Source organism: Lagopus leucura, unplaced genomic scaffold (assembly GCF_019238085.1).
Source record: "Lagopus leucura isolate 7727_CA_CO unplaced genomic scaffold, USGS_WTPT01 Super-Scaffold_100028, whole genome shotgun sequence".
NCBI classification, from domain to species: Eukaryota; Metazoa; Chordata; class Aves; order Galliformes; family Phasianidae; genus Lagopus; species Lagopus leucura.
In genome coordinates this window covers 1,633,614-1,661,306 of record NW_024962279.1, presented here as the reverse complement: position 1 = coordinate 1,661,306, position 27,693 = coordinate 1,633,614, and the positions used below count along the sequence as shown (strand labels likewise).

Here is a 27,693-nt window from a genome sequence, read left to right as displayed (position 1 = left end):
AGTGGCCAGCCAGAAAGCAGATGGCTTGCTGTTTCTGTATCCTTTCATTTTATTATTGCAGGTCTGCGAGGGAGTTCCAGCTGCTCCAGTAGTGTGGCAAATCATCTCCATTTATCTTGTGCTGTTACGGCTCAGTGATGTCAGATGGTCTCTTTACATTTCGTGTATGTTCAGACTAAGCCAATCACAGTGTTTTTTCCATGAAAACTTAATGATGAAAGATAACACCAAGTGATATTTTTCTTCTTTAACCAATGGTTTCTTTTGCTGCATAACCTTCATGTTAATGGTCATAATCTTTCCTTGCTGTGGTTCAAGAGAACAGATGTGCTTTTTGGATATATATGGATATATATGTGTATCCAAATATATATATATATTTGTACCTAGAATCTCCTTTTTCTTTTTTTTTCTTTCTTTTCAGCTCTGATTACTTGCATTGCAATGCTGTGACCTATATTCAAGGTGAAACTTTTGATAAGTGTTTGCTTTGGGAAGGGAGGCACGCAAGCATGTTTTTGAGGAGATTAGAGCCTGTCAGAGAGTAACACACATTTCAATTAGACGTCAAAATGCAAATCATTCAGACTTCAGTGCACGTCAAGGTGAGACTAGGAAGAACTTTAATCCATTCTGAGATAAAGTTGAAATCCTTGTGTGCTTTAGTTATCCCCAGTCAATTATGCTTGCTCGGAGTTGTGTGCTGGCAAGTCAAAGCTGTACAGGAAAATCCTCGCATGATATTTTTGTCACTTGTTCAGATGTTTGCTGTCCCCATGTAGAACTCATTTCCTCCAAGGGCTATTCCCCTTCAAATAATAGAAAAATGACTCAGAAAGTTGCAGCTGCAGTGACAGCTCCCATGATTTTAATGGCTTGATGATTATTAGTATTGTTGAGTGTCTTAGCCCTAAGCTGGCCTGTGGTGTGTGCTGCCTCTCTGTAATGCATGGATGCTGAGCAAGAAGGCCTGCCCTTCATCCCTGTCCCATGGGCGATGGACAGGCTGCTGAGGATGCCGTCAGTGCTCCCATCCCGTGGGTGCCCTGGGCAGGGTGAAGTAGGGGCCAGGGCAGGGTGCTCTATGGAGCAGGGCATGGCCAGAAGCTTCTGAGCATCCCTAAATAGCAGGTCTGAGGAGTTTCCCATGGCCCTCGTGGCTTTGGGAGGCAGAGCCTAGAGGTGGAGTGCAGCTTGCTGAATCAGAAAGGAGACTGCTAGCCCTGAGACTCTGGGGGCTGGAGGGAGGAATTGCTCACGCAGGCACTTGGAGCAGGGCGGGTATGTGCTTGGGAGGTTTTTCTTCCCGTTGGCTTTGAGAGTTTGAATTGAAGAGCTGGAGTGGCGAGAAGGCTGGGAGATATTTTCTTACCCTCTGCTCAAAGAGCTAAGTCGCAGTTTTAGAAAATGTATTGTAAATGAAAGATGCTATTTCTGCTCTTCAGCCTCTCTGTTTTTCATGTATCTTCTTCTCTTTCTGGCTTCTCAGCAAACATTAATGAGAAAGTAGAGGGTGTGAACCAGCGAAAAAAAAAAAAAAAAACAACAACTTTTCTCTGTTGAAATCATGTACAAGGTCATAGCAGTTTGTGTAGCAAATCTCACAGGACTTGAAAAATGTCCTTGGTGTCATCCTATGCAATTTGTCAGTGGTGTTTATGGACTCACAGCACTACTTTGCACCAGAGATGGCAACCATACGCTGTGGTTATACATCAAGACTCTTTTTTTCCCCCAGGTTGGATGACTCAGGTTTGTAGACACAAGGCTTGTAAGTTGAATGGGGGGGAAAAAATAGCAAAATGTGAATTATGCAGCTATTTTCACAGCAGAACACTTAATTATGGTTTCAAATATACTCAGCACTAGAATAAATGATGGAGATAGAGCAGTTCTATAAACGTCCATGTGCCTTGGAGCTCAGACCTTGCCTGGGGGATTCTCAAGCACTCCCACTACCCTCTGCCAGAGGGACAGGAGCAAGGCAGGAGGGTAGGGCTGCAAGCAAAGGGAGACAGAGGAACAACCTGCATCACATGGGCTGCTGCTGAATCACTGTTTACACCGCTTCTGTACCTGCTGACTAGATGCATTAAAATAGGATACTTCTATTTTTAGTTCTTACCTTGTGCATTCATGCAGATACGTGCACTGAAATTAGGCTTTCAGTGATGGGAGTAGCGTTGTGCCCACATGCGAAGTGTTTCGGAGTTACGGCACAGCAGCAATTCCACCATCTCACCTGCACGAGAAGCAGTTTGGGTGTGGAAGTAAGGCAGGGTGGAGCTGAGCACCTCGAAGCTGCCCTTGCTGCCTTCCTGGCACCAGCACTGCCAGGCTTTGTTCCAGATCCTGCTGGCTGCTTCTGTGCTGATGTGCTGCCCACATGGGGACGGAGGAGCTGCTGCAGCAAGACTGAGCCAGGCAGGCTGGGATGCTGAAAATGGGGGGGGGTGATGTAGAAAGTCATTACTGTGGTCCAGTACTGCTGCTGTGACATCGCCAGCTCCAAGAAGGCAGGTCGTGGTGCCTTCATCTCAGGCTGCACAGCCTCTGTGCCTTTCTGTAGGAGACATACTGCATGGAAACACCCCTACAATTGAGGAGGTGAGGGATACTGGCATGTTTGCTAAATGTAGTAAACCATAAATTAGAGATTTCCCTGCTTAAGTTTGGGATGGAAAAAGACAAGGGGTTGGAGGTGTCATGTGGAATATTCCAGTGAAAGCAAGGCTTTCTCATCTGACTACTGGGATTAAAAATAGCATTTGGGAAAGAGAAGAAATGAAAAATAAGTACTCTGCTTTTGAATGGTTTCCTGATCTGCATGACAGCAGCTCTGTGGCATTGCCTGCACTCACTGCTGTGACTTCAGAACTCAGCTGTGATTCCCTGGGGCTGATAAGATTATTTGACTTAATGCATCCTTTAAATAACATTGCCCAGCCTTTCCCTACCCCACATCTGTAGCCACAGGTGTTTCCCACTGGGGCTGGGAAGCTGATGCCCTGAAAGTGCATGAAACCAGGCAGAGCATCTTCTGCTCTGTCCCTGCAGGCTGAGCAGACAGGCCCCAGAGGAGAGACCCTGTGTTGCCAGAACCCCATTTCTGGCCCTTAGCTTCCTGCAGCACTGATCTCGGGGCAGTCTCATTCCCCACACCTTGCAAGTTCCCATTAACTTTCATCACCTCTCCTTACCCAGCCTGCTCAGAGCACGTTTCAAGGCACTGGTGGTGCCTTCAGATTCAGCTCTGTTTCCCCAATAACCATTAACTGTGCTGTGAGAGTCTGGGCTGACCAGAAAGAATGACTGAGTCATTCTGGTACTTGTTCTGGCCCAGCACAGCAGCCTTGCATGAACTGGTTTTCCCTGAGTTTCGTTTGGAAGAGGCCTGTGAGCTCCCACTGAGGCTGCCCAGCAATAGAAAGAGCTCTTGTGCCATGTTGTCCTTGGGGGTCTGAAGGGTCTGGCTTTTGTCTCAAAGATAAACCTGTCACGAAGGGAGGTGTTCTTCAGACTGTGCTGGAAGCAATACCAGAATTGTCTGCCTTCCTTTCATAGAGAGCCCCACTGATTTTATTAATGCCTCTGTAGGGGAGCGGGCTTAGAGGGCCATCACAGATGTGTGTTACAAAGCCTGCTTACTAGGTGGGTTTTCCCAAGCCTTTTAGAGGTGGATTCATAGTGCCTCTCTGTATCTGGGGAAGAAACTCTACAGGTTTAGGTACTTTGTATCCTTTATTTTCTGAACCCCAAACTGAGATGGAGGTCTGTTCTCTTCAAGGCTATTTAAAGCTAAGCATCACAAGACTGTGTGCAGGGAGCTCTGGCTATCTCTAGAGCTCTCCGGGCTGATTTTCCCTTGAGTTTTTGTGGAGAAATACTTGAAGGTGTAGGGTGTCTTGCAGCTAGTTTTCCAGGCACTCCATTTCGTGGCTCATGTGAGGTGTTTTTTGACCACTGGTGCTCTTCTTCACACAGAGCTTGCAGGTCAGTAGTCAGTCACAGCAGATCCCTGTGCCTGGCATGCTTCTTTGCTCCCTAATTGCCTACTCCTTGCCTCCTATCTGCATCCAGTAAGCAAGCTACAGCAGTAGTTAATTACTCTTCTGGGCTGAGTGCTGTATTATAGTCTGTTCTGTCAATACTAATTGTTTTATAGAAATATGAAGTACCACTTTCCCTTCCCTCCAAGGGCTTTGAGATGCAATGTGGGCTCTAATATCGTTTAGTCCTTCTGTCCGGTGTGAACAGGAAAACATGATCTCCAGTTCAGAGCAGGTACTCTTGGGTCATCTTTTGAAGAGCTGCTTTTGGGGTCTGTTCCCATGCCTTTCCACTAAAGCCCTTTCCCTTTCCTGATGCCTTGCCAGTACCGTGTATTTAAAACTGGTTGACAATAACACAAGACCACAGTGATAGCTGTGATCTGTATTGGTGAATTCAGGCAGTTCTTTCTTACGCTGGGTTGAGGTTCCTTATTCTTTCTTTTCAACCTCTGGTTCAATAAGCAAGTTGCATAAAAGAATAAGTAAATGAAGGTGATGTATGCAGGCATCTTCTGAGAGTTCACGCAGCAGTACGTAGGGAAAACTCTCCTACCAGTGCATGGAAAATGTCAGCCCCTGGCTTTCAGAGGTGTCCTTGCTTGTTTGCACCTCCTCCAGTGACTGGTCGCAAGTAGATATCCACTGCTGATGTCTCTTTGGCAGAGGTGTATCATTCTGCCTCTATTTGTTGTTCTGGAATAAACAGCAGATGAAAACACATTCGTTCATAATGAGAGAACGGTAAATTAAAATGTGTCCCGAGTGTGTGCAGCTTCAGTGTGTTTGCAGTGACGAATGCTTTGGGGCTGTGTTTTGATTCTCTTTGCGTCACTGGAGGTTTTGCTGTTGGCTTTGGTCATTAACAGCCTTGCACAGAGCAGGATAAGCTCCAGGGTTAGGGATTTTTGCATCTCATACGGCATTTATAAACAGCTTACTCCAGTGTGCTCTTAGCTTTTCCTGTATCCCATTAAAATAGCTGTGAGAAGACAGCTTTTTAGGCTTGGTCTCCCTGTTGTCTGTTGTAAGGGCTGGACATTATGGCAGCTTTGTGAGCAGAGGTGTGCTGTCCGGTTTGAGTTTCCATACAGGAGCTTCCCATCCCAGCCAAGCACTCACTGACTGCAGTGCAATTTTTCCGTACAAGCACTCAGCAGCGTGATGTACTGCTGCTGTCACCTGCAGAAGACCTTGTTCCATGACCTTAATATGCATCTCAGCTTCAAACTTGCTCAGTCAGGACTTGCAAAAGCCTGTGTTCATGTCCTTTGTATTGTGTCACCCGGGCTTGTTGAAGGCTGCATGTAAATTGCTCTTTGCAAACAGTTTTCTGATCTCAGCCACAAATCTGATTATGGTTACATTAGGGAATGGAAGCATGAGAAGCCAGGTCGTTGCTTTAAATTTTAGCATTAAAGGTCGAGTTCTGCTGATTTTTAATCCTCTGACAGCAGCAGCAGCCTCCTACCTCGTGCTCCCACAGCTTCTCCCCAAGAAACATGCGGGCTTGGCACGAGCTGTGGGTTCTTCTGCTTGTATTTCAGGGCTGTTTCCTTCCGTTCCTTATTAAAATGCATGTGTTTATCCTCATTTAAAATGATGATCTCTATCAAAAAGCTAATGATCACAATACCTGGCTTACTTTTCCCCAACAAAGATGACAGCAGTGATACGAGTCATTATGTTGCTGATAGTAAAATTGCTACCTTCAGGCACGTCTTTATGTTAGGGTTGGATTTTTTGGCTGCCACAATTCACAAGAGAGAGACAGTTGGAAATTTTCTCCTTTAATAAGTAGTTTTCATACCTCTCAAGTTTCTTAATCGAGTCAAGCTGCTATAGCTACCAGACTGGAAAGAGCAGAAGATTCAAGTGCCTTTTTTTCTTTTAATATGCATCTGTGTGTGTAAGAATATTGTGGCTTTCCAGAGGTAGGATCAAGTCACAAAAACTTCCTGGTGGGTTCTTGCTGTTGCTTGGCTATTGTGGTCCTTGCTGCAGCAGGCTTTGTGTGTTCTGTCCTCCCTCTGTACCACCACAGTCACTGTGCTGGGCACTGAGGACCCCTCAGCCCCAGGCTGCAGCTGGCAGTGTCCTGCTCAGGGGCTGGAGCCACCAGGATTTAAATTTCTAGTTTTCAAAGTGAAGTCTCCATGGGTTTATAACATAGCATTGCATGAGAACATGATTGATTTTTCTTGCTTTCTCCTATGTGGGGAGGCATAAATGCCTGCATAGGAAAACCAGCAGCTGTAAGGAGTATCCCAAATGCCACCATCTGCACACCTCCCAATGTCTGAGAACTGTGCTCTGTGAATGACGACAGCAGGCTCTATCAAGGGTATGACTTGTATTTAATTGTGTTACAATCCCTTTAATCTAGGATTATATCCAGTTGTTTTCTTCATGTGGGTTGTAGACTGTCAGATAAAAGCGGGAGCAGCTGGGAGGAGACAAATGGCTCTGAAAAGAGGCTGAAAACCTTGAGCATCTGCAGATGCTTTTGTTGGAAGCGTGAACCTGTCTCCCCAAACCATCCAGGCAGGTGCACATGCTGCCAGGACCCTCCGGCTTTGATAACTGAAGACCCTGGAAAGGCAACTGACTGCAAATGAAATGGTGATTGCTTTCCCCTCACTGAATGAAATCTTCTCTGAGGCGATTATGCAGATTAAAGCTTCCCACTGTAATGTACCAGAATAAATATAGTGGTGGCTGCGTGCTGTAGGACTGCATGCAGTGTGGCTCTGGGTGCAATGCCTGGCTCCTTGCAGGGAGAACTTGCGTTGGTTGCAAGCCCAGGCTGACCTCTGGTTTATGGTATCAAGATGTAGTCATGGGGTAAGGTTTGCAGTTTACAGTATGTCACAGGGCTGGTCATGCCAATATGATATTTTGACTTTAAAAGGCACAGGGCCTTTTAAAAGCAGCTTTGCCACTCCTTAGCCAGAACATCTGCAGCAAGTGTTCACTGCAGCACTTGCCTGAGGAGCATGCTTGCTGGGCAGCCACATGCAGGATAGTAATGTTTTTAGCTCACTAGGAAAATAAACCATTGTCAGACAGCTGGGGAAGGAAGCAGTTTTGGAGCTGAGGATGCAGCCAGAGCTGGCCTGATCTAGCTGGAGTCCAGAACAGGAGCCCTGTTAAAATAGGACTGGAATGATCTGTCTGAACTCGGTGCAGGCCTGGAAGCACTCAGGTCGCTTCTGATTTCCTCACTGCAATTTACACCTGTTATTTCTTCTTGTGGGCATGGGGAGTATGTTGTTCTCCTCTTTGCAGCAGATTTCTCCAGTGCTTGGAGGACTTTGGTGGTCTTCCCAGGCTGCCCCTGCTCCGCATTCCTTCTGCTGTTCCTGCTCCCCATCCTGATACCTCTCTCCTGCTCCTTTGTACACTCCTTGCGCATCTGATGCTTTTGCTTTTTTATTTTTTTTCCCTTACAGTGCAGTACAACTGCATTTGTGTTCAGCTGCATTTCACTCTGCTGACAGCTGAGTAACACTGTGCAAATGACTTAATGTACCCCCAGCTATGCGCTTCAAGTGTTAAGTTAAACCATTACCCTCAGTAACGGATGGGTTTTTTTGCCAACCTGATAATTGGCAGTAGGTGCCACTTTGACCGAGGTACATGGGAGACTTTTCCATGCCTACACAAAATCATTTTCCTTTTTTATCACAGCATGATTTAACTACCCAGTGCTGTTAGTGCTGTTTGATTGGGTTGTGTGCTATGTAATTCCAAACAGAGTGTGTGCACTGTAACCACATAGCAAATTATAAATTTCTGAAGTGCAGGATTCATACACGTGAGAGCCACGGAGAACCTCTTCCACTGTAATCAGCCCCTTCCAAGGAGGAGGGGGGGGGGAAGAGAAGTCAGTGAGAAAGGCAGTTGGGTCCAGTGTGTAGTGAGAGCAGATTTGTTGTGGGCTGGGCCGGGGGCTGCATAGCGCTGTGTGCTTCCCTCTGCTTGCCATGGCCTTGGGGTGCCTTGGGGTTGGTTGATGGCTCCCGCAGACCCTCACGGGACTCTATTTGAGGTCTGAGGTCTTGGGGCGCGAGCTGCTGGGCTCTGATGCTCCGCCCGTCAGCCGCAGAATCACAGCGGCTGCAGAGCGGCGAGCCTGGAGCTGACCGCGGTGCTGAAATGGCGTGATGTTACCTCTGTTTCTGCACTGCTTTATGACACTTAGTTGATGCGCTCTTTGTAGGACTTCTGTTCTGTATCTGGCTTTTTCTAAAGGATAAAATCTGTATTTACATCTAGGATTTTGCACATCTAGAATCTTTGCCCTACTACAGACGTGCCTGCAGAGAAATGCTGAGTCCTACTGTGTGTGGCTAACTTACGAGATTTAAGAAGGTGGAGATGCTGGCAGTGTGTGACAAATTCCAGTGCTGCAGGAAGAGCAGTCTTATCTTTAAGAATGCTTGAAACCCACAGAAACCTGTGACTGTGAGGAGTCTGGCCTTGGAGAAGGAAATGATTTCTCAGCTCTGCAGTGAAAACATGCTGTGCTGTATCCAAAGATGGAAAATTCTACCTGGCTCCAGTCACAGTCAGTTGATACCCTGAAATGTATGAAAAGGAGACAGTGCTGGAGCAACCCACACTTACTTTGATGCATGCTGGTCAGCCTTGGTTCTGTGTGCCTGCGTTGCAGTGCCATGAATTCCTGCAGCCTCCTCTCCAGCACTATTTTATAACTTTTTAATTCAGAAAAATGAAGTGAGAGGAAATAAATCCCACAAATGGCAAAGATCAACAAGATCTTTGACTGCTTCTGAGGTGGAGCCTTACAATACAGTGTCACTAGCAAACTCAAGATGTCCCTCATGTCTGCTGCAAACCCAGTTTGTTTATCCTTGCTCTCAACCAGCCCCCATACCGACCAAAGGCTTCAAACATGGTCTCACCACCCCATTCTCTTCCTGTATGGAGAACAGAAAGCAATATGTTGAGATCTGTCTGTTTCCTTGCATGGACCAAAAGGATGGATTGTAAAATCACACTGTCTATGGGTCAGAACCCTGCTTTTGAGCAAGTGTTTGTAGGGGCGGGGATGCCAAATGTCTTGAAGTTATGGTTGTAAAGCTAGACCTTTCCTCCAATCCTAAGTGCTAGACCACTATGGAGGTTGAAAATCACTGCATTTAATGCAGGATTTGTTTCTGCTAAGGTACAATGATTGTAGAATTGCTGTCTGCTTAAGACAGTGAAAACTCTTTATATTCAATTTAAGAGGTGGAAACAGCACTGGAGTATCCTGCTCCTTTCATCCACCTTCCCAAGGAGTGCAGCTGGTCTTCACTGGGCTGTTTCTCTGCTGGCTGTCACCCATCCCAGCACTTCTTCAGAAGCTGCTGAGCTCTCCTGGGGGCTCTGGGTCTTTCCTCATGCTCACAGCAGCCATTGTTTGCATAGCACAGCTGCTGGGGCAGACTTAATGCAGTTCTGTTCTTAATGAACGCGCTCATCAAGATGGGAGGCTTTTTGGCTTCCTGACTGCCACTGTTGTCAGCGGTTCCTGTTAACACTAATGGAAATTGCAATCTGGTGTCAGCAGCACAGCACACCCTGTGATGCTGCAGGATCAGCAGTGTGGAGGTATTCCTTGTGTGTGACACAGAGCTTTGCTGCCAGTGGTTTTGCTATAATGTTGTGCTTTCTGTGCCGGCTTAATATTCTCTTATTTTCTGTCCTGGAAAAAGCCTATAAAATTGAGGAGCGTGGTAGGTGTTGGTCCTTGTTTTCAGGGCACCATGAATAAGAGAAGTCTTGCTTCTGTTGAATTGGCTTGGTGCTTCAGAGGGTTTCTCTGAGGCCCTCAGTAGCTGCATGGAGCACCAGTCTCCTTCCAGGAGTGCAGCAGCAGCGGTTGAGCAGGAGAGGCAGCCGGTGTCGCCCATCCTGTGGTCAGCTCCTGAGCAGCAGAGCTGCACGCAGGCTCAGCAGGAAGCTCAGCCCCGAGGCTGCTCCTGAGTTCTGCTCAGGCTGCAAAGGGGCTGCTGGATGCCTTGCATTGCTGGCTCATGTCAGACCCTGTGTGGCTCAGGATTGATATCTGCATCTTGTTGTGCATTATCTGCATATGTCTGCTTACTGTGTGGTTCCTTTGCTACATCACAGGCTTTCTGATGCCAGTTATTTGTTTGTTGTTTTTTTTTCCTGGTGTTATTTTCAGTTTCTTTGGTTCCCAGTTGTATCTGGTTGAGTTGGGATTTGTTTTGCTCATTTAAATCCCATTTCTGAGAAAATTGTCTTAGAAATAAATCACTGGATTTATTAAGGCTCACTGGAACAGTACATGGTTTGAAAAGAAATGATCATAGTGTAGAATACTAAAAGAAGTGAGAAATTGTCTTTGCCCTTTAAATTTAAGGAGAGCTTATGTGTACCCCAGAAGATAGCATGTGGAAAAAAGCAAAATAGCAAAGTTTAATAGACAGATGCCTGCCACTACTGGTGAATGAGGCTTGCCCAGCAGCTCCGCTCCTTGTTTTGGCAGCTTTGCCTGGTGCATGCAGCAGGGGGAGGCAGCTGTGTGCTGGTTCATGGCAAAGACTTGGGCTTCTGCACCAGCCAAGGAAGAAGTCTTCTCGCCAAGACTGGTGCTGGCTGTTTTCTCCCTAACTGGCAGTGGCATTGAAGTCCTCAGGTACCTTGTATTTCCAACTTACTGGGCTTATTCTTTCCAAGATTTCCTGGAATTGAGGGAATATTCACTGCTGATTGTTATGTGTGCTCTGGCAAATGATTTCTGGCTTTCTGAGCCTGCAGGCAGGGTTTTGGTTGGAGCAGACAGCTTTCTGTCTCCTGTGCACATCAAGCCAAGCACTGAAGGCTGATTGGGAATGAACCGGAGGTGGAACAAAGTTTCACACCAGTTTGTCCCTGTTCTGTTAGTGTGGGTAGGATACTTGCCCACTCAAGTAACCATCTTGTGCAGATCTCCAGAGTCTGGGAACTGCAGAAGGGACTGAATAGGAAAATAACACTAGTGTCAGGGACAAGAGCATGGATGCTTCCCCATGTGAAGCTGTTGCAGTGGGGGGGTCTGGCATTCTTTGTGCTGGGTTTATGGACCCAGCCACATGGCCACTGTTGTGCTGCATCCTTTGGGGGCAGCTGCCAGGCAGCTCGGTGCTGGGATGCAAGGAGGCATTTGTCTTGGAGACAGCGTCAATCAGCAACGCCTCCTCAAGCACCGGTGTGTGGGTCCCTCTGCAATATGGCACAGGCTGGCAGTGATGCTGGCTGAACACCCAGCACCCCAGGTGAAGCACCCAGCTTGATCAAATGTTTTGGGTGCTCTCAGGTAAATCACCATGTTGAGGATCATCTAAGGTTTGTGTTTTTTCCTCTGGGTCTCTGCAGATAACTGTTATCTCTAATGGTCTGGTGTAGGCTGAGGTTTTAATCGGACTTCTCCAGTATGAAGCAGGGCTGAGGTGAGCTGAGCTGCTGGAACCTGTGTGCACACACGTGATGTGGGGTCTGTTTTGCCAATGATGGGATCACAGCACACTGGGTATGCCCCAGGAGCTATATCCTGCTCTGTGTTCTGCTGCCTGCACAAGCCTGCTGCCATGGCATAGCCGCTTCTGTATGCTTGCTGGAGGAGGAAAACAAGAAGGTAGTGATTTGATGTGTTGTGCTCATTCTTTAGGGCTTATTTTCCCCCTTTTTCATGTTTTTTGACTCTTACAGTTTCCATCATCTCTTCTAGGGCACCTGGGAACAGAAGGGCAGCTCCAGGATGCAGAACGCCTTAGGCAAATTCTAGCACAACAACTGCCTTTCACAAAGAATAATCTGATTTTGTTGGTTTTTTTTTTTTCCTCCTTCTCTATGCCCACATATTTTCTGCTCCTACCAACACTGAAATTATATGCTTGACATCTGTGCTGTCTCTGTTGCTTTTTGTGGGGGTTTTGGCTTGTACTCTCAACACACAGGCACTTGCTACCAGATGCAACGAGAGGCACTTCTTCCTCCTGCCCTGCAGGATGTGGCTCTGCCCACTGCCCGCTCCCATCACTCCTTCGGGGCTTTTCCATCAGCAGCACAGTGATAGCAGGGAACAGTGACCCTCCTAGGAGAAGTGACTGGAACTTAAAGCCCTTAAAATTACCCTGCCTCAGGCCTAAAGAAGAAGAATGACTCCCTTCTCTTTTAGGGACAGCCCTCATTATACTCCATTGCAGAGGATTCCTTAAAACAGCTCTCACTCTGTAACTGAGAAAGTCTTTCACATGTAGCTGTGTTTTTGTAAAGGATCTTTATGCAGGGTCACATACAACTGATGGTTGAAAACTGCCAGACTTTAGGTGTTTAATGTGTAATAATTATATCGAACTTGCTTTTTGCTAGATTTGTTAGAAAACTGGTATCTCACATTTGCCCAGAAAAGTTTGGGATGGACACTGGGGAACCTGATCACTGCAGGCCCAATTTATCTTCTTTGACTTCTAAAGGGTTCTGGAACATGGAAAGCAGCATTGAGGGGTGTTATTTGGCTTTAATTAAACTGTGCAGGAGGTGAAAGGCGAAAGGAAACTAGCATGCCTGCCAGAGGCACCAAAGGAAGAGGGATATTCTCCCAGGAAGCTGTGATATCCCACCTGTCCTTACCAGATGCTCCTGAAGGTTGTATCAAAGCTCAGACCACTTGCTGCAAAGCCAGCCAGCAGATAGCCTTTCTCTTATCTCAAAGACCGTTATCAAGCTGCACGCCTAATTTCATGCAGGCAGCTAATTGCCCTCTTTGGAGGCGCCAGTGCAGGACCTGCATGCACTGCACACGTGCTTCATGTGCGCCGTGGTGAACACAATTTGCCATGGCTGCATTTCATTTTTATTTACAGCACAAAATGGAGAAATGGGCAGTGCTTCCTCCAGCCTCCCCTGCTGGGCGAAAGGACTCTGAGCTTGGAAGTCTGGGAACTTGTTTGAGGTAAACTGGACCTGGAGGTGTATCCCCATGGGGCTCTCACCCCATCTCTGGGATGCCTGAGAAAAGTCACCAGGTTTGCTTCTTTCATTTTCAGCCTCCTGTAATATTCCGGTTGAATACAGGGGCTTGGAAAACTTGGATAACTTTAACAGTATATTGCCTTAAAGTAGGTAAGAACAATTGTAATAATAGACCTTTCCAGTGGAAATCATTATTACTGTGAATAATGTATCCTGATGCCTTTCTCAACGATCTACGTGCATACCAGCCAATGCCAGTTCCCACCCCTCGTGTCTCTGCGCAGCAACGGGGATGCAAATGCAACGCTCTGTTTTCTAACAGCAGTTTGCTGCTAGGACCAAACTACCTTCTACCAAACTTTTTTTTTCCAGCACCAAGCAACGTACCCTTGTAAAATCTGAGATTACTCACTTCAGCAGGAAATGTGAGGAGGAGGAGGAGGTACGCTGAAGTTTCACACCTTTTCTCTTGTTTTTCATCTAGAAATGAGTTCTGTTCTGGCTTGAGTGATTGATTGAACCTTTTTCAAGTGCTGTCTGAAGGAGACAACTGATCTTTTCTACTGGATCACAGATATGTTTGGCTCTTAGATTTTCTTAAAACTGAGAATGTTTTCTTTCTTAGAGTTTGTTTCCTGGAAGTCATAGTACATGCACAGAAGAAGGGAAAAATTCAAGCGTGACCAGTTGTTCTTAGCCACAGCCCTGGTGTGTAATAGGTTAGATCTCTTGCTGGGGTGCTTTGAAAACTGGCTGCCTTTGGGCATGACCCATTGCTTTGACTTGCCTGTGCTTCCCCTTCCACCTCCCTAGGCCCATCTCAAACTGCTTTAGATGGCAGCCCTCTCTTCTGGGAGGATGACAGTTTTTCTTGGAGAAGAGCAGTGTGTGGGTGCGAGCAGGGCTCAGCACTTCAGCCCTGTGTGCCTGGAAGCTTCTTGCCAGTTCTTGCTGTATTGTTCAGTAGTATCAAAGGTATTACCTCCCCTGCTAACTTTGCCAGGCTGAAAATGGCACTTTTCACAGAGGCTGGGACACAGCAGGAGTCCTTTGGTCTCCATTCATTTGTCCGTCTCCTCTGCTCAGTAAGAAGTGTTCTTAAAATAGCCTGTGAAATGGAGGAGAAAGTCAGAGCTTAATGATGAAAAAAGCACGAAAATAACTCCAGTGATGGTGGACACAGGTACCTTTTTGTTCAGAGACAGGACTGTTTGTTGTTTGCAGATCTGAAGTGTCAGTCCAAGATCTTTGGATCACATTAACACTTTCAAATCAGTGTGAGCTGCTGTATACGTTAACCAGCAAGGACAATTAGTTCTGCAGTATGTAAGGTCTGCCTGGAGTGGGAACATTGAGATGAAAATAGTTCAAATGGTGATTTGAAAGCATCCCTCTAAAAAGTAGCTTGCTTTCTTCTCCCACAGCCCACCATTCCTGTCTGTGAGAGGTTCTCTGTTTTCTCATTCATTTAGCTGTTTCTGAAGAGAAGCAAAGTGCTGCTGTTCTCCTTTCTAAGACAGGAGATGAGGCACAAAAGAAGTGAACAGTAGGGCAGTTGGAGAACAAGGACTTACCTGGGAGCTGCTCTCTGAGGCACAAGCCAGCACAGCCAACCTGTGTTCCCACCCTGTCCTTCACCCTCTTCCTGGGCACTTAAATGAACTTAAATGTTCTGGATAATTAGCGGTCCTTAGGTTGTGCCTGGGATCTACCAGTGCCTTCCTCTTTGGGGAAGTGTTTGATCTGAGTGAAAAAAAGGAACTGTTTACAATGGGAGATGCAGAGCTGGATGGATACACCTGTTAGAGACAAGTAAGTGGTAAGGACAGTAGGCATCTTCTGGTGTCCCCATCCAGATTTCCCATGCAGCAGCAGGGTGCAGATGGAAGATGTTGGGGAAGGTGATCATGGCAAGCCCCAAACCCTGACTTTGCTTTGCTCTTACAAAAGCACACATCATTGCATTTCAGAAAGTGGGAGCAACCATAATTATGTTTAATGTCATTCATATGTGTCTAAAGAGTGGCATGATGAATCAGAAAAGAAATGGCATTGAGAGAACAGAAAAGAGGAGCATTTATGTCCCTGCAGAAGAGCGTTTTCTGCAACGAGCAGCATCGCTGGGAGCTGAGAGGAGCAGGCAATGCATTCCCTCTGGCAGCACCCTGCTCCACAGCGGGCTCCAAGCACTCGTCCTGGAGTAAGGGATGTGCCATGTGTGTGTCCCCTGGGAGCAGCGATGTCAGAGTCGGTGAATCAGTGAAGGGCTCCTGTCTGTGAGCGTAGGCACAGGGAGGGAAGGGCACGTGCCTGCCTGTTGTGCCTGTAAGGATGCATTGCGGTTGTCAGGAGCCAAAGCACAAGGAGCTCTCTGCTAACAAATATTAAACTTCTCTGAAACAACCAGAAAATATGCTGTTAGGCAGCTGGGAGGACTTCGCTGAGATGCACAGTTAATACTGCTTGCTTACATTGATAGCAACAAGCCAGTGACATTCAGCAGTCTGCAAAGCAGCCATATCTGCCTGGGAGAGATGGCAATTAAAAAGACAAGTGCTGGGGACATAAACCACCCCGTGGGGCCCCTCTCCTATCAAAGAGAGCAGCACCAGCACAGGGGAAATGTGCTGCAGTTCCCAGCTGAAGGACAGCCTGCTGGCTGGGTTTGTAGGGTTGTGCCCGTGGCTGGGACTGTGGTGCAGGTGCAGAGCTAGAGGTGATGTATCAGTAGAGGTGGTCAGAGATTTAGTGCTGCATACAAACGTGATTAAAAAAAAGCAGTGGCGTGTGTGTTCCTGAGCATCTTCCCTGAAGCAGCTGCTCTAGCTCCTTTGGGCCAGGAGTAGTTTGCCCCCCTTATGGCTTTCCCCTGGGCTCTGTGCCTGCCAGCACCAGTGCTCAGCTGCTCTGACCCCTGTCACATCCCTTCCTTTTACATAGTTCAAGCCATGGCCAACTCTCTGACTGTGGAAGCGCTGACGGCGAGGGATGCTCATTCAAAAGCTTGCTTTAGCTTCCTCCTAAATTACCTGGTGCTGAGGAGCAGTAAAATATTTATTAGATGTTACAAAACCAAGCTCGGAACAACAGCCTGCTGAGCAGTTAAATATTCCTCCTTGCGGTGGTACTGGAACAGCAGGTGTCCTAAGGAAATAGAGCTTTATCTGCTCCCGGTTGTGTGCTGCAAGCTGATCGCTCTGAGACAAAAGAAAGATGCTCCCTCTGGGAATTCCCTGCGGTCTTCCGCTGAGCTGCTTCTTGCCAGACACAGGTGGTGCTGATGCTGACACGGTGCCTGCAGCGCGAGGGGCTTCCGGGCTCCTGGCTCTGATATCCCTCTGTGTAAAAGCATCGACTGCTGGTTTGTCAGAGGCTAGTTGAAGTCCTTGTTGGATGAGCCTCATCTTGTTTTGCTGATGTTCCATGATTTGCTTAGGACCGTGGCAGGGAGATGGCGCGTAACAGACTTTGTTCTGCCCCATTTCTGAGGTCAGCAGGTTGTTCTGGGCACACAGTTTCTTGAATGTCAGACCAAGAAGGCAGGAAGCATTTGGATGCCCAGGTGATCCAGCTGCTGGTGAACTCTTCCCAAGAATGTGTTCTGCGACAGGGAACTTCTCTGCCAAGTGTTTGCCAAAATGCCCTGCAGTTGCCTGCTGATGCCGAGTGCTAAGGGTGCCCTGCCTGGTACCAGCGCCAGTAGTTCACCATCCCTGGGTCAATTAATTACCACTTTAACATGCACGTTTGTATTTTGGCTGCCAGATAAACATGTGCTGCAGATAAAGGCTGTGAAATGCTTCACTGTACAAACAGGCTGTGATGGTGACTTGGGGCATTTACTTGGGTCCAGTATGTGCAAGCAGGGCATCGTGCAGTTTCTGTCAAATGCAGAAGTGGCTGTTGTTTCTTGTGTAAAGGCTGCTGGGCCTTGCAAGTGGTAGTGGGAAAAGCAGGAAGGGCTGGAAAATGAAGGGAAGGTCGTTAGAACCACAGCAGTCCTGTTTGCTCCCGGCTCTTTTCATCTTCATGTTTACAACAGAGCGTACTGCTGAAACTAAGTTTAATATAAAAGCAATTAATTCTGGCTCAAACTGACTTTCTAGATAACCTCTGTAACAGTAATATGGACATGGATCAATACAGCTGTGCTGTTTCACAGCCTGGTGGAAGAACGAGGGTCCGGTTAGCCATGGGCTGGTCCATGGTGCACGTGTACTGTGTCAGAGAGGCTCTCCCTTGCTGTTGTTTTGAAAATGTGTCTAGAGCTTGGGGTGAGGAGGAGGCAACTGACACTCCAGTAGAGAAAAACCTGGTGATTCATTTCCACAGCCCCCGGGAGCTCGTGTGCCAGATGAGTGTTGGGATCTTCTGTGTATTTCAAGAAGCATCATTTGTTTTGAAGGTAGCCCGTTTAATATTGAGGAAGGAGCAGAAAGTATTGCTGCTAGGTAGTATTACAGGAATTGAACAAGCAAAGACTTGTGGAGATTGTACTAAGAAATAACCTGGGAAAAATAATAAAAACATCATGCACATTGATACAATCCATAATGAAAAGCCTCTTAGCTCAGGAGGTCTGTGCTCCTAGTTTGTCTTGTGCCTTGCCACACTGATTTCAATGTTGCCTGCAGTTTTCCTATTTCTTTTCTTGGTTTCTTAAAGCTTTTATTCTGTCGCCGTTCCTGCTTGACATTCACAATGGTTGCTAATGCAATATCGTCAATACATTTAATTAACGTCCTGATTTTCTTCTCTTCCAGATAATTAAATGCTTAATAAAAACAGACCTAGCACCTTCCCACAGGTATCTCCCACTTATCACTGCATTGTCTCTGTCTCGTCTTGTTGCTGACCCAGTTTTCTTTCCAATTCCATCAGGACATTCCGTCAGCTCAGATAAGTCTGGATCCTGTTTTACATCTGATGCTGTGGGTACTGCCCAAGGGTTCGTGCTGTCTGTAGTGCTATTAGCAAATGCTGTGAAGGGTTTTAGGTGTCTGACAAGGCAGGTGGACTCTTCTATCCAAAAACTGAATCCTCCCAACCTCACGAGCAGGAGCTTGGCAGTGCTTTTCTGCAGGGCTCGTTTCAGAATGGCCAAGCTGAGGTGGGTCAGTTTACAGGGATGGTTCTTGTTCCACCCCTGGTGATGCTGAGCCTTGTTGTGTGTGTCAGACTCTGTGAAGTCCGGGTGCTTCTTAGACTGCTGTTTTGGGAGTGAGAATGACCATTCTTCCTGGCACCCACACTGGTAGCAAAGGCTGTTGCATGCTTTCTGAAGCGGAGATAGCCAGACTTGCTCTATGTAGCTTTGATGAACACCTCTCCATAAGCACCAAGATAAACTAATACCAGATTATCACATTAAATTGCCAATGCTCACTAACCCTCCTCAGCACGGTGTTGCAGAATTAATTGCCAGTATTTGTGGTGTTCGTTACCGCAGTCCCTAAACACCACGCATGGTGCATCATCCAGACGTGCTGATATTTATCGCCACATTTTCCAAGTGGTCCCTCTCCTGCTTTTTATCTCTAGCCGTGTTTACCAGGCTTCATTATACTCTAGTCATTTGGATCTCTGTAGTTTTTGATGCTTTATTCGAAGCCATTTAGACCTTTAGAGCCATTACTTTTATTTCTTTCATCCATTCTAATGGGCTCTCTCCTTCTGCTGGCATACGAGCAAGAAAAAATGCTCCTCTTACCCTTTCCTAGACCTTCTGGTCATTAGTAAATAATTATCCTAATTTCTACTGCTCTCTTTTCCCTTTCAGTTTGAAGTTGTCATGTATACATGTTGTTTTGTTCCTTCTCTTTTGTCTAAATTAATTCTTATCCTCAAACCTGAAGTAGGTGCATAGCAAACCAGACACAACAACGCTGAAATCCTGCAGCCCTTCAGATGAGCGTTACCCACATCTTAAAGTGTTTTACTGCCATTGCTGGTACATTATTTATGTACCTGCTGTAACGCTGTGCAATGAGCTGAAAAGGTGGTGGTGTTTTGGTTTGGTTTTTTTTTTGAGCTGTATCCATTTTTAAATTGACAGATAAATTGGCAAAATAATGGTGTGTTATCTTACAAGGCTGAAATAATGCCCTGTGAACCTTCTGTTGATGTCACTGTGCCAAAATTAGAGTTGTCTTGTAAGTTGTACCGGTTGCCTGCTGGGCAGAAACTGTTTTGAGCAGTGAAGGGACAGCAAAGTCTTTGTTTTGATCAGGTGAACAGGTTTGCCCTTGAATTCGCATTAAATGGCATCAAATTCTTTCACCACTGGTCCTGACTGAGGTTTCATCTGTGAGAAACCAATAGAAGCCAACAAGCCTAAATACATAAATGAAAAAGATTCCTTGTCTTCTGGAAAGCAAAGCGAGGCTAAATGGGGAGAGAAATACTGTGTCTGCCAGCCATACACAAAACAGTCTACTTTTGACTTTGGTGTCCTAAAGCGATAAGAGTCTGTTGTATTAAAAGCAGTAAAGGTGCGTTTTGTGGTGGTGGAGTTGTTTAGAAATGATGTTCGGGGTAATTTTAGGTGCTTGTGATTCTTAAATGAACAGAATAAAGAGTAAGCGTCTACGGACAGACGGCTGACTCGTCATTCTCATTCCGCTGCTGGCCCCAAAGGGGAGCAAAAATGCATGTCATAAGCACCTTGCAGAGATACTGTAGGAGAATATGTGTGGGTTTTTTTTCCTCCTGTATGAACCTTTCTTGACTGATGTTGTCCTTTTGGTGTGTTTTTCAGATTAGTAAGCAGCAGCTCCAGACAATCAAAGATCGTTTCCAGGCCTTTCTCAATGGAGAAACCCAGATTGTGGCAGATGAAGCATTTATAAATGCTGTCCAGAGCTACTATGAGGTAAGCAAAGGTGATTTCATTGCTCATATGAATCACTGTTCTCACCTTTTTTATGGACAGGGTCAAATTTTGAGCGAATGGACTCTTTGTACTTTGCACTTGCCCTTTTTTTGGTGCTCTGTTGAGTTTTTCCTTTTCTAACACATTGCAAGATTTGTGAAGCTCAGGGTGTGCAGATGTGTTGTCCGTAACTCAGCAGTGGCTCTCCCATGCCCCATGGCATATCCCATAAGTGGATTGTGGGGCAGCTCATTCTTCCTTTGCATTGAGAGAGATCTTCCTGATCTTCTAACCAGCCTGTTTTAAAACACGAGCACTCTAAAGCAAAGGAGTGGGGGAGGTGTACATCACCAAAACTAGATGGCTCTAAAGAACGTGGAGCATCTCTCATAATTGTGCCAAGGAATGATTGTGTGCCTTCCTTTTTTCACTTCTTTACGTGCAGCCTTTTTAAAAATCTTTTCTCAGAAGGAAAGAGGTTCTGTTTTTGCAGGAAATCAGAGCTTGTGATTTGTATGAGGAGGATTGCTTGTTGTTTTTTTTTTTTCTAGCCTTTCTGCAAACCGTTTGTCTTTTCCCTAGAGCTGTACTGTCATAAAAGGTGAGGATTTTGAATTGCCTACATAAAATATTTCTGTGGAAGTGGAATCTGAGAGGACCAAAATCAGATACTGAAACTGAAGAGAATTTTAACTCTATAAAAAAAAAAATTGACAGCAGCTGCTTCTGTGATAGGAAAGCACAAATTATCCCTGGACTAAATCTATTAAACTGGCCTAATAGTTACTTCTCCGTCATTCTCCATACAGGAAGGAAGCTGAGAGTAATTTACATCTCTTATCAGGAAAGAAATTGTCAAGGGATCCTCAGTTTATCACAGCTTTGCTGAACAGATGCTCTTAGAGAAAGTTTTCAAGATGGCGTGAGCTGCATTTTAGGATGTAAGAGCAGCATAATTTGTTTAGAGGAGATTATTGGGCAGGAAAATGGAACTGCTTATAAACAGACAAAATGCATTCCTGTTTCACTGGTGACTCTGTCTGAAAGCATCTCCTGACCAGCTCCAGAGTCCTGTGCTGTATAATTACATCAAGTAATCAAACTTCCATACAACAGCTATATGTTTGCAGTTCAACTGGATGCTTCACTAGAATTGCCCTACATAACTCAGGCCACAAAAAGCGTGATGCATCCCTGTTTGTCCTTTAGAGCAACTTTCCAGGCTTGGTTCCAGTGTTGCAAGACGAGGCTGTGTGCAGCAGTGGTATTGGCTGTGACCTCCTGCCGTTTCCTAAGTCAGCAAGCTGAGCAATTTCTCAGCTGCAGGCTGTGCTGGGAGCTTAGATTCTGATAGCTCTCACCTGTTATCTAACCTGAAAGCTCCTGTGCACACCCAGGGTGTTATCACCAGTGTTCAAACTGTAAAGATAAGAAGGGCGTGCTGGTATTGTTGCTGCACAGGCTCTCAGAAGTGGGCTGGTCCTGGAGGAAGACCCACTTCCATTCCTGATGGACACCTGTGTTACTGAGCATCTGGGAACATAGAGTACCATGTTGCTGAGCAATACAAAAATCTACCATGTCTTCAAGTCATCCGTGAGCCTTTTAATTATTGAAAGCTGACAGATACACTCCTGTGCTGGCACACCTTCTTCCCAACCTGCCACATTTGTCAGTTCTCAGCATCATTAATAAAACAGCACTTCTCACTAGGCATTGACCGCCCTTCTGCCTTCAGGGCTTGGAGGGGGGAGAGCTAGCACACCATTCCCCTGTCACCCTCTCACCCCTTGGCTCTCTATGGCTCCTGTGGAATCTCCTGCTGTGCTGGGCCTTGTTACATCTGGGCCCTCTGTTCTTGCAGTGGTAAGAACACCTTCATCAGCTGTCTTCTCCCTCCTGCTGCCAATGTCCTGCACCTCGCAGGGTGGCCTGCAATGATCTGGTCTGGTTTAGTAGCTTGGTGTAAGTCTGGTTTCCCCATGCGTGGCTACATGGATCCATGCAATGCTGTTGATCTGAAGTAGGATGACTGGACTCCTGCTAGCAAGGCAGAATTTGGCTGGGTGTACATAGTTATGCAATAGCTTTCTTATTAAAACATTTGATAGAGTAAAATATAATCTTTCTTTCCTGAATGGCATTTACTTTTCAGGCAAAGCGTGGCGTGGCCTGAAGACCTACATTGCAATCGCAGTGTTTCCATTCTAGCAGACACAAAGCAGGAGCTTTACCTGATTACATTAACATCATACAGATGCAGCCTCTGTCAGTCTGGCAGCATGTGGTTGTTGAGTGGGAAGTTGGAAAGCACGCTGGTGATGAGTTAGCGCTTTTCCTGGCAGTGAAATGCTATTTGCGGTCCTTCAGGAGCGAGGGGGGGATTGTTTTTAACCAGCACCATTGAACTCACACTTTCCTCACAGGTGTTTTTGAAAAGCGATCGCGTTGCAAGGATGGTGCAGAGCGGAGGGTGCTCAGCCAATGACTCCCGAGAGGTCTTCAAGAAGCACATTGAGAAGAGGGTGCGCAGCCTGCCTGAAATTGATGGCCTCAGCAAGGAGACGGTCCTGAGCTCCTGGATGGCAAAGTTTGATGCCATTTACCGCGGTGAGGAGGATCCCCGCAAGCAGCAGGCCAGGATGACGGCGAGCGCTGCCTCCGAGCTCATCCTCAGCAAGGAGCAGCTCTACGAGATGTTCCAGAACATTTTGGGGATCAAGAAGTTTGAGCATCAGCTGCTGTACAATGCTTGTCAGGTAAGGTCCTCCTCCTAGTGCGGGGTGAAATGGGTTCATGGGGAAGTGATTGGTGATGGAAATGCCACCGTTATAAACTGGAGACTCTGAGTCTGACGAAATAAGAGAACTTCCAAAAGCAAAAGCATTTTGGTTCGCGGTGGGGTTTGTGCACTGCCAGTTCTGTTCTGGCAGTCCAAGCAGGCCTCCTTCTCTTGTGTGTGTTTTTTCCTCTTAGTTGGTTTCTTAGAGGTTTCTGTGGGTATTTTAGATAGTCTTTATAAAAGTTTTCTTTCCTGAAACCCCACAGAATTGCTGAGATGGGAAAATTTCATTCCTGAGCTCTGTGTCTGGTTGAGCAGGTCTTTGATGGGGCCCAAGAGGGCTGTTTTGCTGTGACTTGCTTGCCTTTATGCTGTCACATCACCCATCTAAATGACAGAAGCACTTTATTGCAGCCTGCAATAACCTTATTAGTGTTGGAAGCTCAACTACCCTGAGGGTGAACATCTTATGCAAACTCCCTTGTTTAGGGGAGAGGGGAAGCAGTAGATTGCAGGGCAGGGCTGTGTGCCTGCAGACCAGAGCCTCATTTCCCATGGCTGTTGCTTCCCAAAGCAGGGAACATCCCAAATCTCCACTGCCTTGGGGCTGCTCTGGTTGCAGCAAGTTCCTAGATGGATGCAAACCTTTCCCATGTCTCTTTTTTCCCCCTCAGTGAGATCTGGTTCCCCAGGGATGCTGGGCTGGGTGCTGCAGAGCTGCTCGCATCTGGCCCCAGATTGTGGTTCTTCCATTGGGTATTGATATCTCAGCAGGGTAAAGAATGGCAGTCACAGGAAGGGTGTGGTAATGCTAGGGACAGTTTTCGGAGGAGGAGTAAAACCTGTAATTATGGGGATCAGCTTCTAATTGGAATAAATACATTTGAGACCAATTCTGTCTTGTGTCTAGACATTTCCAACTTTGTTCAAGACATGCGAAATTATTTTGGATGTATTTTTTTATCCTGTAAGGAGCTTAATTATCTCGCATTTGTTCTTCATCTCAGTCCTTTATGGCAGAGTGGGGAGAGCATAAATGTGCTTGACTGAGGCTTGTTCGCAGCAAAGGCAGTAGCAAGGACTGCATCAGTCCTCATAAATTACGTTTACAAACTAGATTTTGTGCTTCTATCCCCTGATGGAGAACTTCTGTAAAATCAAAACCACGATGTTGTCAGTGGTGGGTTGAGAGCTGAGTCAGTTTTGCAGTTGTTTTTTCCTAACCTGTACTCACTCAAGCCCTCTGTCTCCCACCCTCCCTGACCTGCACACAGCTCGGGATCTTGGATGGCTTTGCGTAAACATGTAATCTTACTCTCTTGCTTTGTGGTTCCCAGGGATGCAGAAAGCAGTATTTGATCTCTGCTGCACTACTCTGTAGATGATCTCTGCTTTTGAGAGCCTCTCTGGCTGGCACCTTGAACCCAATGGCAATTTGTGCTGGCTGCTCCCTGCAGATTGCCTTCTTGTATGCAGCAACCCATTTCCTGTTGCAGGCTGTAGCTGTATTCTGGAAGCCAAGAGTCTCTGTCTGATATACAGGGGTGGCAAACCTGTAATTTGAGCTTCCAGAGAATGACATAATTTCTGCTGGAAGTGAGTATTAGCATGAGATTTGCTCATTTCTTACTACCTGCATAGCAAGGATGAGCTGAGCACTTTGGTCCTGCCTTGGAGCACCAAAATTGCTGTGGATGTCCACTCCTACCTAGTTAGTCTGTTGCAGGAGATATAATTAGAACTTAGCAACCTGAAGGTGTTTTGTTGGATAAGGCTCCATGGGCAGCTCCCAGCACAAGCCAAAACTGCAGATCACTCGTCTGGAGTATTTTCTGCAGCAGAGCTGCTGGGCACAGTGACTGATGTGCACTGAGCAGTGGTTTGTGCTGCCCCTTTTCCTCTTCATCTCTTAGGATTAAATGCTTATGTTGGTCATGGAATAGATTTCCTGAATTACCTATGGCTGGTGGAAGACCCCGAGTGCAGCTGTGTATGGGGGAATGGGTGCAGGTTCTGTACTTTCAGATGTGCTGTGGCCATGGCAGGGCTGGGCGATGCTCCTGCATGATTTCCTTCCAGCTTTTCTGTCTCCCCTCCCCAACTTTGAATTTTCATCAATTCTCATTTAACGTATTTGCCTGACAAGTGCTTTTTTGCAAGCACTCTCCCAGTCTGTCAGCCTGTGCTGCAGATCAGCAGTGAGCTCCCTGTGCAGCTCTCAGCCTGCACATACAGCAGGAGCTGCAGCTCAGAGCTTCGTGGCCCCTCACACCTGAAAATGGTCACTGCTTTCATTGAGTGTTTTATTTCAGTCCTGATTTATTTCAGTCAGTCCAATTATTTTGCTTCCCTGACTTGGGCTGGGTAAAATGGTTGGGTACTGAGTTAAATTACTGAAGTATGATTTGTTTCATCTGAGTTAATTGGAAGTTAAATCTTTTTCTTAATAACCTAATTGAAACTCCCGTCACCTGTTTCTGAAGAGCAAAATACATTGTGTGTTCTGTTTGTGGATAAACTCTAAGCAAAAGGAAGACGTTGGTAGGGGAAATAGTGAGCAGGAATGGTGCTGAATCCCAAAAAGTTGCTTGAAGTTCATTGTGGAGCAAGGAGCTTTTCTCTTATGTGCTCTCCTATTGCATCGTACTCACTAATTGCATAAAGATTGCATCACTGGGACTGTGTTTCTGTTCACATCTGAAATATTATATCACTTATGCAAGAGGAGGATTTCCAAAGGGATTTTTTTCAATGCAGTATCGCCAGGTGGTACGAGATGAGTGAGTTCTTAATGCGATAGAGATGATACAGCAGGATCTGAGACAGCATAAGGGGCTGATGTGGTTGGAAAAGCATTTAGGAAACAAAGATGGGAAGCAGTGCTGTAGCAAAATGGATTTGGAGGGAAGTGTTGTTAGGCACAGCCTCTGACTAGAGCGTTTTAAATAATGCAGAGACACTGAAGTTGTGCTTTCTGGTTTTGCATAACACGCGCAGTGTGGATTGGCGTTTCTGCTCCACCAGGGTTGGTGTCTCTGCTGAGGGAGAGGTGTTGGAGGTTTGGGGTTCTGCTCCAAAACTCAGGGCTTGGGCCTTGCGATGAGCTATGGAGGAGTCATGCAGGAGAAACAAATGTTATTTTAAGGTGTTGGGTATTTCCAAACTCGGCTCTTTGCTGCAGTCAGCTTTTCCTTCAGCCCAGCTCTCTATTTCACACTGACTTTGATGGCTGAATTGCAACAGCATCTCTGGAAATCAGGCTGTGGTCTTGTTATTCCCCATCTGTAGGGCAGTGATTTACTTCTCTATCTCATACTGTGTCTGAAAGTCATTTTTAGCACACACTGAAGAGGAGATGCAGTCGAGTGCTGTTCAGTTAATCCAGCTGCAGTGATCCCATCCAGAGCCAATCTCTGATAAGCTGTGTGCTTCTGTCTGCCCGCACTGGGCTCTCAGGCTGTCCCTGCAGCATTGCCTGAATTCACAGGCTGCACAATCAGGCTTTCTCTTCCTCCCAAGGCCTGAAGCATTCCATGGCATTTCTGTTCTATCTGAAAAATGTCTGTGCTAACCTTCCAATTTCACCTAATTCCCTTAGAATGAGAAACAAGTAGCTGAATATAGGTATGTCAACCTGCTGAGTAATACATAGTAATGCATGGTTGAAGGTTACGTTCTTTCAACATCTGTTCCTGTCCATCTGGGTTGTGGGTGTAAGTTGCATGCATGTGTGTGTGGTACAGCACAGAGCACATACCAAGCCCCTAAAGGGATCAACGCCACTCTTCTCTGCAGTTATTTTGTGTGCTTTAAGGACCTGTGATCTCAGCTAGAAAGCTTTTCAACCCAAATCTTACCAGCCAGAGCTGGCTCAAAACTGGAATGCACTGTTATGACTTTTATTTATCCAGCTGAATTAGGATGCTGTGTCTGCAGGCTGACATCTCTCACAGAGCAGAAAGCTCCCTTGCCAAAAAAATTGGTTCCAGAGCTACTAATAGAAAAGATATTTAGAATTTCTGTCCCAGATCAAATATTTGATTTTAGCTCAATTCAGAGTTATAGATGATCCGCTACAGTGGTATCTCTCCTTCTACTCATCCTTCATCCTTTTGTGCTGGATATTAGGAAAATCTTCTAATCCAAAAGAGTGGTGATACGCTGGCACTGCTGCTCGGGGAATGGTGGAGTCACTGTCCCTGGAGTTGCTCCTGAGCCATGGAGATGTGGCACTGAGGGATGTGGTCAGTAGGCAGTATTGATGGTAAGTGAGTGGACTAGATGGCTGTAGAGATCATTTCCAACCTTGACGATTCTATGATTCTACAATTCATCTCTTCCATTCAGTTGGTTTTCCTGAACCTGATTTCAGTGTGGTGTGTTGAGACCTGAGGGTGATTGTTGGCAGAGATGCTGTGGTAGTGCTTGGAGGATGTTGTCTGCTTTGTTCCAGGGCTGGAACACATTGGGGCAGAATGTGAGGCCTTCAGCAACACAGACAGCAGGATGAAGGTTAGGCTGACCTCAGAATTGAAAGCTTAGTTTGTGTCTCCTCCCAGAACCATGCGCTTATCTCTTTTCTGATGAAAAATTCCCAGCCACACCTTGCAATGAGGGCTGAGCCCAGGGTCATTGCACACAGCATAGGGTTACCTGTCTGTGGGCATCTGTGCCTTCATTTCAGGGATGCTTTTTAGCATCAGATCACTATTTTCTGCTCCCCGTGTGAGAATTTTGGAGAACAGAGAGCAGTTCCTTTTCATTTTAGCTTCATTCTGGAGCTCAAAGTCTATGAAATGGCCATCAGTAGTGTGCTGGATGTTTAGTGCTAGCTCTGTTGACCCTTGCAAAGGGCACAGCAGATGATGGCACAGAGCCAAGGGCCTCCTGTGTTCTTTGCCAAGGCCCAGAGCATTGGCCTGAGCCCATTTCCTTTTTTCCTACCCCCTTTCACTCCTATGAAACACCTTTTGGTCGCTCCACCGATCTCTGCACCAGCAGCG

At 46.3% G+C, this 27,693-nt stretch overlaps 1 protein-coding gene across 2 annotated transcripts in view; it reads left to right on the top strand.

Annotated features, from left to right (window-relative positions):
• Positions 1–27,693, top strand: part of CADPS (calcium dependent secretion activator) — a 173,426-nt gene that overhangs the window by 8,158 nt on the left and 137,575 nt on the right. For both annotated transcript variants that reach the window (XM_042880802.1, XM_042880801.1), the window contains exons 2-3: positions 19,795–19,908; positions 22,335–22,667. In XM_042880802.1, the coding sequence (XP_042736736.1) occupies positions 19,795–19,908; positions 22,335–22,667 (447 nt within the window). The remainder of the gene's footprint in view (positions 1–19,794; positions 19,909–22,334; positions 22,668–27,693) is intronic.